Raw genomic sequence first — 11,588 nt, 5'->3', positions numbered from 1 at the left:
GACACCTCTTGGGGTTTCCTTAGTTGTTGTTTGGGGTTGTTTTTTCCTCTCCCCCCCACTTCATTTTGGAACCCTTGGGAGAGTTACCAAGCTGTCACCTTTGGGAGGGTCACCACTCCCCTGCCAGGCTCCCTGGAAGTGGCATGGGCACCTTCCTGGGGCTCAGCACCCATGGCCAAATCACCTCTCAGTGTTTGTGGCTCAGCCAAGCTGCTCTTCCACAGGCTGGAAGCTCCTTTGGTGTGTGAGGGTTGATGGAAGCCTGGAGCAGGCTGCCCAGAGAGGCTGTGGAGTTTTCTTCTCTGGAGAGCTTCCAGTCCACCCCTGGATGCCTTCCTGTGTGACCTGCCTCAGGCAAACCTGCACCTATAAGGAGCTTGGACTCAGTGGTCTCCAGAGGTCCCTTCCAGCCCCCCAACATCCTCTGACTGTGACTCTCTCCAAGGCCACTTCCAGGGTCCTGTTTCCCCCAGGGGACTCTCTCCCCCAGGACATTTTCCCCACGTGAATCTGCTTGAGTCCTCAGAGTCCACAACTGCAGTGTGCAGCTTCTCTGCCCACAAATCCACCCCAGCTTCACCTGGCTGCTGTGGGATCCTTCCAGCAGCAACAACCAGAGGCTGCATCCCAAACATCCTCTGGCACAGGTGCAGAGCCTTGCAAAACTCAGCCCTGGGATTGAGACATCCAAAGGTTGAGCAACCCCAAGGCTCCAGAGACACCTGGGTGAGGACTGCAGGGGACATCCCTGCCCCTCTCCTGAGGCAGGACAATCCCCCTGCACCCCTGCAGCTGAGGGCTTGGCCTGGTGGAAAGCAGCTTCCCAAGAAGAGGATCTGGGAATGCTGGTGGACAGGAAGCCAACCACAAGCCAGCAACCTGCCCTTGTGGTTAAGGAGGCCAATTGAGTCCAACCATCAGCCCAGCACCACCATGGTCATTAAACCATGTCCCCAAGAGCCATCCCTGTGCCTCTTTTGGACACCTCCAGGGATGGTGACTCCACCACCTCCCTGGGCAGCCCTGTTCCAGTGGTTGAGAATCCTCTCAGGGAAGAAGTTTCTTCTAATCTCCAACCTAAGCCTCCCCCTGGTGCACCTTGAGGCCATCTCCTCTCCTTCTATCACCTGATCCGAGGGAGGAGAGCTGAGAGCCGTCCCTGCCCATGCAGGGTTGGAGCAGATGAGCCCTGACCTCCCTCAGCACTGCTGTGACTCTGTCAGCTGAGGCACGTTGTGCCCTGCCCTCTGGAGCTCCCAGAGGGAGCTGTGGAGACCAAAGCTGGCGGTAACTCAACACCTTCTGAAGCTGAGAAGGAGGCTGAAGGCAGGAGCACAGCTGGGCTGGGGCAGGGGCTGCAGCCTGGGCAGGAGCTGCAGCCTGGGCATGCAGACAGAGCCTGCAGCACCTGAAGAATGGCTTTGGGGTCCTGCTGGCAACAAATCAGCACTTGGGTTCTTTTCTGCCCTGCTTCCTTCAGTCACTTTCCTTCCCTGCTCCCTCCAGCTCCCTCCAGCTCCCCACCACAGCTGATTATTTGTTGGTAGCTTTCAGCACTCCCTATCTCAGCTGCCTCCAGGCCAACCCCAGCCAGGAGTGGACAAAAAGTGCAGGTCCTGCAATCTCCACTGCACTTTGGGACCTGCTGAGCCACAGAGACGTCCTGGTGAAGACCAAGCAAGCCCCAAGGCGAACCCCCAGCCCCTTCCATGCACTCAGGGTGTTCCTGACAAGGCTGGGACCAGCCAGCAGGAGGGCATGAGGCCAGCAGCGAGGAAGATTTCCCCTTCCCCCCCCACCAAACAGTCTCAAAAGACCTTCAGCTGCCAAACACCCCCAGGGCAGACCACCCCCTCCCTGCCACGGTTATTATTTGCCACCCCCCCACCCCTTGTGTTAAATCCTTCTCCTGATGCCTCACGTTGGGGATTTCTGAGGTGTTTCTGGAAACACCCTGAGCAATTAAGCAGCCTGGGAACGCTGTGAGGACCCAGGAGGTTTCACAACTGCTCTGTGATCATGGCTGCAGCTAAGAGCTGCTCTTGGGCAATGCTCTGACCCTGGAGGAGCCCTGGCAAGGTCACTCCTGGCCTTGTCCTCGCTGGGCTCTGATTCACTGCCTCAGACTTTGAATTATTCAACTTTCACTTGCAGCTTGGGTAGGACCAGGCAGGCAGTTTCTGATGCAGAGGCCACCTCTGGGGTGCTGGGGCCAGGGCTGGGCTCCCCAGTTTCAGACAGACTGGGAGCTACTGGGGAGAGTCCCAGAGGAGGCTGGGAAGCTGCTGAGGGCTCTGGAGCAGCTCTGTGAGGAGCAAAGGCTGAGAGCCCTGGGGCTGAGAGCCTGGAGGAGAGCAGCCCCAGAGGGCATCTGAGCAATGCTCAGCAAGAGCTAAAGGCTGAGGGGCAAGAGGATGGAGCCAGACTCTGCTCAGTGGTGCCCAGGGACAGGCTAAGGGGCACGGGGCACAAAGTGGAGCCCAGAAGGTTCCATCAGGAGACTGGGGCTGGCATCTGCTCAGTGGTGCCCAGGGACAGACAAGGGGTAAGGGGCTGAGAGCCTGGAGAAGAGCAGCTCCAGAGGGCATCTGAGCAATGCTCAACAAGAGCTAAAGACTGGGGGGCAAGAGGCTGGGGCTGGCATCTGCTCAGTGGTGCCCAGGGACAGGGCAAGGGGCACAAAGTGGAGCCCAGGAGGTTGCAGCTGAGCAGGAGGGGAAACTTGTTTGGTGTGAGGCTGCTGGAGGCCTGGAGCAGGCTGCCCAGTTGTGGAGTCTACTCTGGAGAGCTTCCAAACCTGCCTGGACACAATCCTAGTCTAAACAAACCTGCTGGAGCAGGGGGGGTGGAGGAGATGATCCCCCAGACGTCCACCCCTCAGCATGGTGTGAGAGAGCGCAGAGGATCTCTGCCTGACCACATCATTAACTCCTGGTGCAGATCTGGACCTGTCCTTCAGCCCCAAATTGCCCAGTGGCAGAATTCCTGCTGATCCAACCCTGCTCAGGTGATGTAAGCAAGTAGGAGGCTCTTTGAAGTGAGGAGGAGGAGGAGGAGGAGGGTGGAGGAGGAAAGCTGCAGCCCTGCCTCAGCAGAGCATCCAGCCCTGAGCGTTTGCCTTTGATTATTCCTTCATTAGCAGTGCTCCTGACTCAGCTCCACCACTGCTGTGCTCTGATGCTGAGCAGGTTCAGCCACACCGACCCTATCTCAGCTCAGCAGGAGCCAGGAGTGCTGCTGGGCTCTGCCTTCCCAGGCCAGGCTCGTCTCCAGCAGCTCACAATTGCTGGGTGTTGACCAAAATTAGCATTTCCCATGGTGGGGCAGGAGTGTGCAGTGCTCCCTGCCCTCAACTGCCTCCAATTCCCTTTGTTAGTCACTCCCAAAGCACAGCACAAAAACTGGGAGGGGAGAAAAAAAAGAGCCCCACGACGACAACAACAACAACAACCCTGTGTGGTCTGGGGAGGTTATGGGAGAGAGCTGAAAGGAGTTAATGAGCTGTGGGCAAGGGGTGAATGAGCTGGGATGTGACAGCCAGGAACCAGCTCCCAGCTCTGGCAGGGATCACCCAAAAGGAGAATCCCTGAGTCCCAGCATGGAGGGTGGAAAAAGACCCCTGGAGGAAGGGACCCCTGGAGGAAGGGACCCCTGGAGATCATCTCCTGCTCCAGCAGGGCAACCACAGAAGCTTGCCCAGGAGCACTGTGGCCAGGGGGGGAGCTGGAAGCTCTCCAGAGGGAGCTGCAGGTACTGCTCCCAGCGCTCCAGATGTGGCCTCGGCAAAGCAGAGGGAGAGGCAAAGCTCCCTCAGACCTGCTGGCTGCTGGCACCTGGGCACCTTGCTGGCACCTGGGCACCCTGCTGGCTCCTGGGCACCTTGCTGGCACCTGGGCACCCTGCTGGCTCCTGGGCACCTTGCTGGCTCCTGGGCTCCTTGCTGGTTCCTGGGCACCCTGCTGGCTCCTGGGCACCTTGCTGGCTCCTGGGCACCTTACTGGTTCCTGGGCACCCTGCTGGCTCCTGGGCACCCTGCTGGCACCGGGGCACCCTGCTGGATCCTGGGCACCCTGCTGGCTCCTGGGCACCTTGCTGGCTCCTGGGCACCCTGCTGGCTCCTGGGCACCTTGCTGGCACCTGGGCACCCTGCTGGCTCCTGGGCACCTTGTTGGTTCCTGGGCACCCTGCTGGCTCCTGGGCACCTTGCTGGCTCGTGGGCATCTTGCTGGCTCCTGGGCACCTTGCTGGTCCTGGGCACCCTGCTGGTTCCTGGGCACCTTGCTGGCTCCTGGGCACCTTGCTGGTTCCTGGGCACCTTACTGGTCCTGGGCACCTTGCTGGCTCCTGGGCTCCTTGCTGGTTCCTGGGCACCTTGCTGGCTCCTGGGCACCTTACTGGTCCTGGGCACCTTGTTGGTTCCTGGGCACCTTGCTGGTCCTGGGCACCCTGCTGGTTCCTGGGCACCTTGCTGGCTCCTGGGCACCTTGCTGGTTCCTGGGCACCTTACTGGTCCTGGGCACCTTGCTGGCTCCTGGGCACCCTGCTGGCTCCTGGGCACTTTGTTGGTTCCTGGGCACCTTGCTGGCTCCTGGGCACCCTGCTGGCTCCTGGGCACCTTGTTGGTTCCTGGGCACCTTGTTGGTTCCTGGGCACCCTGCTGGCTCCTGGGCACCTTGTTGGTTCCTGGGCACCCTGCTGGATCCTGGGCACCCTGCTGGCTCCTGGGCACCTTACTGGCTCCTGGGCACCCTGCTGGATCCTGGGCACCCTGCTGGCTCCTGGGCACCTTACTGGCTCCTGGGCACCCTGCTGGTCCTGGGCACCTTGCTGGCTCCTGGGCACCTTACTGGTTCCTGGGCACCTTGCTGGTTCCTGGGCACCTTACTGGTTCCTGGGCACCTTGCTGGTTCCTGGGCACCTTACTGGTTCCTGGGCACCTTGCTGGTTCCTGGGCACCTTACTGGTTCCTGGACACCTTGCTGGCTCCTGGGCACCTTGTTCTCTGGAGCACTCAGCTGGAAGCCTTTTCCAGGGGTGAGTTTCATGCCACATTTTTGCAGCAGCCACTCTGGGGAGGATCCCTGGAGGGCAGAGGTCTCCCAGACAGAAACGACCTCAAAAGTTCTGAACCAAGAGGCACTGCAAAAGCTTCAAAGAGGAGAAGCACCAAAATGTCAACTTTTCAGCTGAGCTGTGAGCCCCTCTGCCGCCTGCAGCACTCCTTCCACCTTGCCAGGGCCAACTCCTGAAGACCTGAGGCTGCTTCTGCCAGGGCACCCAGCAGAGCCCAAGCGCCCAGCTCAGCTGTGGGCCAAGGGAAGCTCCCTCCAGTGGCAGAGGCCACCAGGAGGACCTCATCCCACACTCCTTGTGCCAGGAGCCAGCTCTCCAGGCTCACTCTTCCCTCAGGATGGAAGCTTCTTGCATGAAAGGAAAGCACAGAGCAGCCTGAGACGGATCCAAAGCAGCAGGAGGAGGTTTGTGCCCTGCACTGCTGATGGTAACTGCCCTGATGGGAGCTCCCCTGGGCTGTGGGAGCTTATCAGGAATATTCTGGAGACATCAGGAAATGAGGTTTCAAAGGCAGCTCAGAAGCAGCTCTTGGTTTGTCATGCATGGAAATGCTTTTATGTTCATGGATCCTGGTGGATCCAAGCTGCTCCAACCTCCTGCAAGAGTGGAAGATGTAAACATCTTCACTGAATCAGCTCCTGGTTGGAGGCTTCAGGGTTGCTGATGGCTCCAGGTTTGTTTAGGAGGTAACTCTGGGGTAGTTCTGCTCTTCAGAAGGGTTCTTGCACCAGAGACTTGATCTGGCATAAAGAGGCAGCTGCAAACCTCAGCAGCATCCTAACAGATTCAATCCAGACATGGAGAGCAAGGCTGGATGGCAGCTGGGGATGGGTGAAAAGTGGGGAAGGATGGGAGCTGGGCATGGATAGGAGGTGAGCACAGATGGGAGCTGGGCATGGATGGCAGCTGGGGATGGATAGGAGCTGGGGATGGATGGAAACTGGGGAAGGATGGGAGCTAGGGATGGATAAGAGCTGGGCATGGATGGGAGGTGAGCACAGATGGAAGCTGGGCATGGAAGGGAGCTGGGCATGGATAGGAGCTGGGCATGGATAGAAGCTGGGCATGGATGGCAGCTGGGGATGGATGGCAGCTGGGCATGGATAGGAGCTGGGTATGGATGGCAGCTGGGGATGGATAGAAGCTGGGGATGGATGGAAACTGGGGAAGGATGGGAGCTGGGCATGGATAGGAGCTGGGCATGGATGGCAGCTGGGCATGGATAGGAGCTGGACATGGATGGCAGCTGGGCATGGATAGGAGCTGGGGATGGATAGAAGCTGGGCATGGATGGCAGCTGGGGATGGATGGCAGCTGGGCATGGATAGGAGCTGGGCATGGATGGCAGCTGGGGATGGATAGAAGCTGGGGATGGATGGAAACTGGGGAAGGATGGGAGCTGGGCATGGATAGGAGCTGGGCATGGATAGGAGCTGGGGATGGATAGAAGCTGGGGATGGATGGAAACTGGGGAAGGATGGGAGCTGGGCATGGATAGGAGCTGGGCATGGATGGCAGCTGGGCATGGATAGGAGCTGGACATGGATGGCAGCTGAGCATGAATAGGAGCTAGGGATGGATGGCAGCTGGGCATGAATAGGAGCCAGGGATGGATGGCAGCTGGGCATTTCCAACAAGGGCTTGTGGTGCTAGGAGGAGGGGCCATGGATCTGAGCTGGGAGAGAGCAGACTGAGATTGGAGAGGAGGAAGATATTCTTGAGAGGGAGGCTGGTGAGACCCCAGCACAGGATCCTCAGGGAGGCTGTGGCTGCCTCCTCCCTGGAGCTGTTCAAGGCCAGGCTGGATGAGGCTTTGAGCAGCCTGGGCTGGTGGAGGTGTCCCTGGGCATGGCAGGGGGTTTGGAACTGGATGCTCCTTAAGGACCCTTCCAGCCCAACCCATTCCATGAATCTATGAAACAAACTTCCTCTTGTGAGTGCTGCCAGCCCTGGGCCCTGGCATCTCCAAGGCCCTGTGCAGCCTTGTTTGCAGCTCAGATAAATCACCACAGCTCCATTTAATTCCTGGGTGGTTTTAATGCTTAATGAAATCAGAGGAGCGAAACCAGGAAGGCTGCAGATGAAAAGAGCTTGCAAGGCACCCTGGGCGCTTTATGTCATCACCCAACTCAGCCTTAGATAATCACAAACAGGCAGCAAAATAAAACACAACAACCAAAAACCAATTACTGCAGCTCCAGCAGGAGGAACAGGCAGCAGAGTTTGCCTCAGCAGTAATTAAAGCCTTGACACAAAGAATGTCTCAGCCCCTCCAGGCGATCCGGGCCGGGCTATAAGAGCCTCTCCCCACCCCAGGAGCTCCTGGCTGCTGCTCCTTGGCTCCTGCTCTGCGCTGCTCTGAAGTAAGTCTGATCCAACAGCAATTAAAACAGAACAGTAATCCCGAGGAGCTCTTTGCTTTCCCTTGAATCTTGGTGGGAATGGGGACTGGAGGCTTCCCAAAGCTCCTCAGAGCTCTTGCTCAGCAGCTTGCTGCAGGGGGTGGCCAGGCTGAGCCGGGACAAGGGGGAATGGACGGAGCTGAGGGAAGGCAGGGTGGGAGTGGAGTTGGAGAAGTTCTTCAGCCTGAGGATGGGGAGACTCAAGAAAGAGAGGCTGTGGATGCCTCCTCCCTGGGGGGTGTTCAAGGCCAGGCTGGATGAAGCCTTGAGCAGCTGAGTCTGCCTGAGAGACGTCCCTGCCCATGGCAGGGGGTTGAAGGAGACGAGCTCTGAGCTCCCTTCCAAGCTGAGCCTTGCTGTGACTCTGTGCTAAAGGATTGGCAAAACCAAGAGATCTTTTTTTTCCAGACTGCTTGGGGCTGTTGATTTTAGGGAAGAAGTGAGGATTTTGGGTTAGTTTTCAGCAGAGCTCTGTGGGGCTGAGCAGTGGTGCTGAAAGGGGTGGGGGGAGGTGGTGCTGGAGGGGAGCTGAGAGGCAAATCCCTTGCTGGAAGCCAGCTCCTGGGCAGTGCTGGCTGTGCTCACCCTGGGCCACTTCAGCTCCAGCAAGTTCTGAGCAGTTTTTAATGCACCTGAAAGGAATAAAATTCATTTCTGTCGACCCTTTGCTGGCATTTCCTTCTCTTTGAGCAGAGATTAAATCAAAGCAGGCTGAGTTTGATTGCTCCGCTCCAACCTGAGCAGTGTTTGGGGGTGGGAAATGTTCTGCATGGGTTTTGCCTGGGTTTGGGGTTTCCTGGGGGGTGGGTGGGCATTTTTGGGTTGTTTTAAGGAGGTTTGGGGTTAGGTTTTTATTGCTTTCTTTAGTTTTTATCTGGTTGGGGCTTTGGGGGTTACTTATTCCTCACTCTTGGTAACCTCTTTAGCCTTAGCTTCTCTTTTTCCTGTGCTTCAATGAAATGGTTTAGTGCCTGCAAGTCACAGGGACCATGCAAGGAGAACAAGACAGCAAACCCAGCAGGCTGCTCAAGAAATTATTCAGCATTCAAATCACTGAAGAGGCAGAGTTTGGGGGTTCCCCACCCCTTGCTCCCTGTAAAATGCAGGCTGAAGGCCCTGCCCTGGGAAGCTGTGTGTGGGGAGGAGCAGAGGAGCTGTGGGAGCAGAGGAGCTGCAGGAGCAAGTCCAAACCTGTCTGTAGGAAGGTTTCAGAGCTGGTGTCTGGTTTGGAGGAGGCAGGCAAAGGAACCAGCACCATGAAGGTGCTGGAACACTGCAACAGGCTGCCCAGGGAGGTGGTAGAGGCTCCATCCCTGGAGATATTCAAGGTCAGGCTCAATGGGGCTCTGGGCAACCTCTAGTGGAGGATCTCCCTGCTGAGTGCAGGAGGCTTGGACTGGATGCCCTTTGGAGGTCCCTTCCCACCCAGCCCATTCCATGACTCCCTCTGTCTAAAGCTCTGAGCTCCGAGCTCCAAGGGCTCACCAAACCCAAGCAGATGAAGGTTTTTCTTTTCCTAACTCTACACATCCCTTGCAGGGCCACGGCCAGGCGATGGCTTCCCCCGAGCTGGCCTGCAGCACCCCCTGCGAGGCAAAGTGCCCCCAGCCCCTGGCCAGCAGCAGCAACGAGCCCTGCGTGGTGGCCTGCGGTGACTCCCGGGTGATCATTTACCCACCCCCCGTGGTTGTCACCTTCCCGGGGCCCATCCTCACCACCTACCCGCAGCAAACCGTCGTGGGATCCTCGGCGGCTCCCGAGGTGGCCGCGGCAGAAGCTCCGGCGGCAGCTCCCCTGCCGGCGGCGGTCGCAGGCAGGCTGGAGGCAGCTGCCGACAAACTTGGCCCTCAGGTCATCAGCCGACCTGAGCCCCGAGGTGTCCCCAGGTACTCCTACACTTATTCTTCCCAATGGACACATCCCTGCAGCTCGCACCGCTCCGGGAAGCGTTGGACGCACTGAGCGCCGCCACCGCCGGCAGCTGGAGGAGGCAGCAGAGAGAGCTCCCAGCTGCGAGGGGGAGGGAGGAAGCTGCAGCTCCAGCGGCTCCAGCGGCAGTGCATGAAGGCTGCAAACCTCAGCGCCTGCAGAAGGCAGCCCCAGGCCTGCATTTTCTCCTTTTGCCTTTAGTTTAGCCCTGTTCTCCTCTGGCTTTAGTCAGCTGCTGCTGTTGTGCTGTGTCCTGCCCGGGTTATATTCGTGGCACTGAAGCTAGAGAGGTGGCTGTAGGATGCCAGGAGCTGCACCAAAGGAGAAATCAGGATCCCTTCACACAGACTGCAGCACTCTGAGCCTGGGGATCAGCCAGAGCCTCGCTGAGCCCCTGGGAGGATGTTCCCCAGCTCCTGCACAGTTGTGTCCCAGGGCAGCTGTCTCTATCCAAATAAATTCTCTGTACCAAACTGGGACTTCTGGTTGTCATTGCCAGGGAATTTCTGGAGAAAAGAGGCTGGGGGAAGACCTCCTCAGTCCCTGCAGCTCCCTGAAGGCAGGATGGAGCCAGGGGGTTTGGTCTCCTCATCCAAGCAGCCAATGACAGGGCGAGAGGGAAGGGCCCCAGGCTGCAGTGAGGGAGGTTCAGGTTGGGCATTAGAGAAACCTTCTTCCAAGAGAGGCTTCTGAGGCCCTGGGACAGGCTGCCCGGGGGGGGAGGCTGAATCCCCATCCCTGGAGGCATTCAAAAACCGTTTGGCCATGGCACCTGGGGATATGTTGAGTGGCCAAGGTGGTGTTGGGTTGAGGGTTGGGGTGCATGACCTGGGGGAGCTTTCCCAGCCTCAGGGAGTCTCTGATCTCCAAGCAGCTTCCCTGGCTTGCAGCTCTCAAGCCTTTGCTCTGAGACATTCAGACTTGCCACAACCATTCCCAGCAAACCAATTCTCATCCAATCTTTCCCAACCTTCCTCAGCTCCACACAAAATCCCAACCACAAGGGAGAACAAATTCAGGCCCAGGGAGAAACAAAAGTTCTTGATGCAAGGCAAACTCTTTAATTCAGATGGAAAAACACAACAGGCAGCGAAACAAAGCCACAGAGAAACCATCAGCTGCAAACACAACCACCAGGAGGCTGCAGCAGGGCACAGCCCTGGCCTCCAGCCCAAGGATTCTCCCCTCCTGCTGCAGGTAGGGAGTGCCGGAGCTGGGCAGAGCAGAGGACACTCAGCCGAGGAGCAGCACAGCTCCGCTGGGGCACAGGAACAGAGGAGCTCCTGGAGGCAGAGCTGCAAAGCCTGAAGCCTCCAGCTGGGGCTCTGCAAGGCTGCTCTGGGCTAATAAGGAGGACCAGAAAGGTCAAGCAGCAGCTTGGCAGCAGCCTAGAGAGGGGCTGAGAGCTTTGCATCTGCTGGTAGAGGGCAAAAGAGGCTTCCTGAGGAGGCCAATGGCAGATGCAGAAGGGAAGTCCAAGGACATCTGGGGCTTAGCAGATGCCACAGCTGCTCCCATAGCTTCCATAGAAGCCATAGGCTCCAGAGCCTCCATAGCCTCCACAGCTGCCAGAGCCTCCGTAGCCTCCATGGCCTCCAAAGCCTCCATAGCCTCTGTAGCCCCCATGGCCCCCAGAGCCCCCACGGCCTCCAAAGCCTCCCATCACAGGGGCTCCTGAGGAGCCCACCACGCTGGACTGGGGGAAGTTGCTGAGGATGGGCCCGGGGAAGGTGACCACCGTGGCCGGGGGCTGGATCACAACATTGGAGTCAGGGCACTGCTGCACGCAGGGATGGTTGCAGGTGTCGGCCAGGGGGGTAGGGCTGCACACCCCACAGGGAGCACACAGGCTGGAGCAGGACATCTTGGCCTTCAGGAAGGAGAGCTGCAAGACAATGCACAGCTGTGCTCACTGCAGGGCCCCAGCCCAAAGCCCTCCTGGCCCTCTGCCTTGGCAGCCTGCAGCCCAGGACCTGCTCTGCAGCCGCTCAGGACGCTGCAGCACAATCCCCTGGGAGCACAGCTGCAATGCCCCAGCCTCTCTGACCCCCTGGAGCGCCCCCAGCCTCAGCCGCTAGCCTTCCGCTAAGGGAAGCCCGGCCCCGCCCCGCGGCAGCATTTCAGCTCTCCCAGCAGCCTCGAAAGCTCCTTGGGACGTTTGCCGCCGAGGCTGCGCCGCCTGCT

General features: G+C 58.7%; 1 protein-coding gene across 1 annotated transcript; it reads left to right on the top strand.

Annotated features, from left to right (window-relative positions):
• Positions 1 to 7,327: 7,327 nt before the first annotated feature.
• On the top strand, positions 7,328 to 9,877 carry LOC137457245 (feather keratin 4-like). Its single transcript, XM_068169081.1, has 2 exons — positions 7,328 to 7,436; positions 9,015 to 9,877. The coding sequence occupies exon 2, from the start codon at positions 9,030 to 9,032 to the stop codon at positions 9,435 to 9,437; it is 408 nt and encodes a 135-aa protein (XP_068025182.1). The 5' UTR covers positions 7,328 to 7,436; positions 9,015 to 9,029; the 3' UTR covers positions 9,438 to 9,877.
• The last annotated feature ends 1,711 nt before the right edge of the window (positions 9,878 to 11,588 follow it).

This window comes from Melanerpes formicivorus, unplaced genomic scaffold (assembly GCF_026170545.1).
Source record: "Melanerpes formicivorus ecotype bairdi unplaced genomic scaffold, bMelFor1.0.p_v2 SCAF_164, whole genome shotgun sequence".
Classification (NCBI taxonomy): Eukaryota; Metazoa; Chordata; class Aves; order Piciformes; family Picidae; genus Melanerpes; species Melanerpes formicivorus.
The sequence above is the reverse complement of the archived record's forward strand: the minus strand, read 5'-3'. Positions and strand labels throughout refer to the sequence as shown.

Excerpts from the sequence above, each read along its gene's own strand:
- LOC137457245 (XM_068169081.1), top strand. The coding sequence starts at position 9,030 with ATGGCTTCCCCCGAGCTGGCCTGCAGCACCCCCTGCGAGGCAAAGTGC.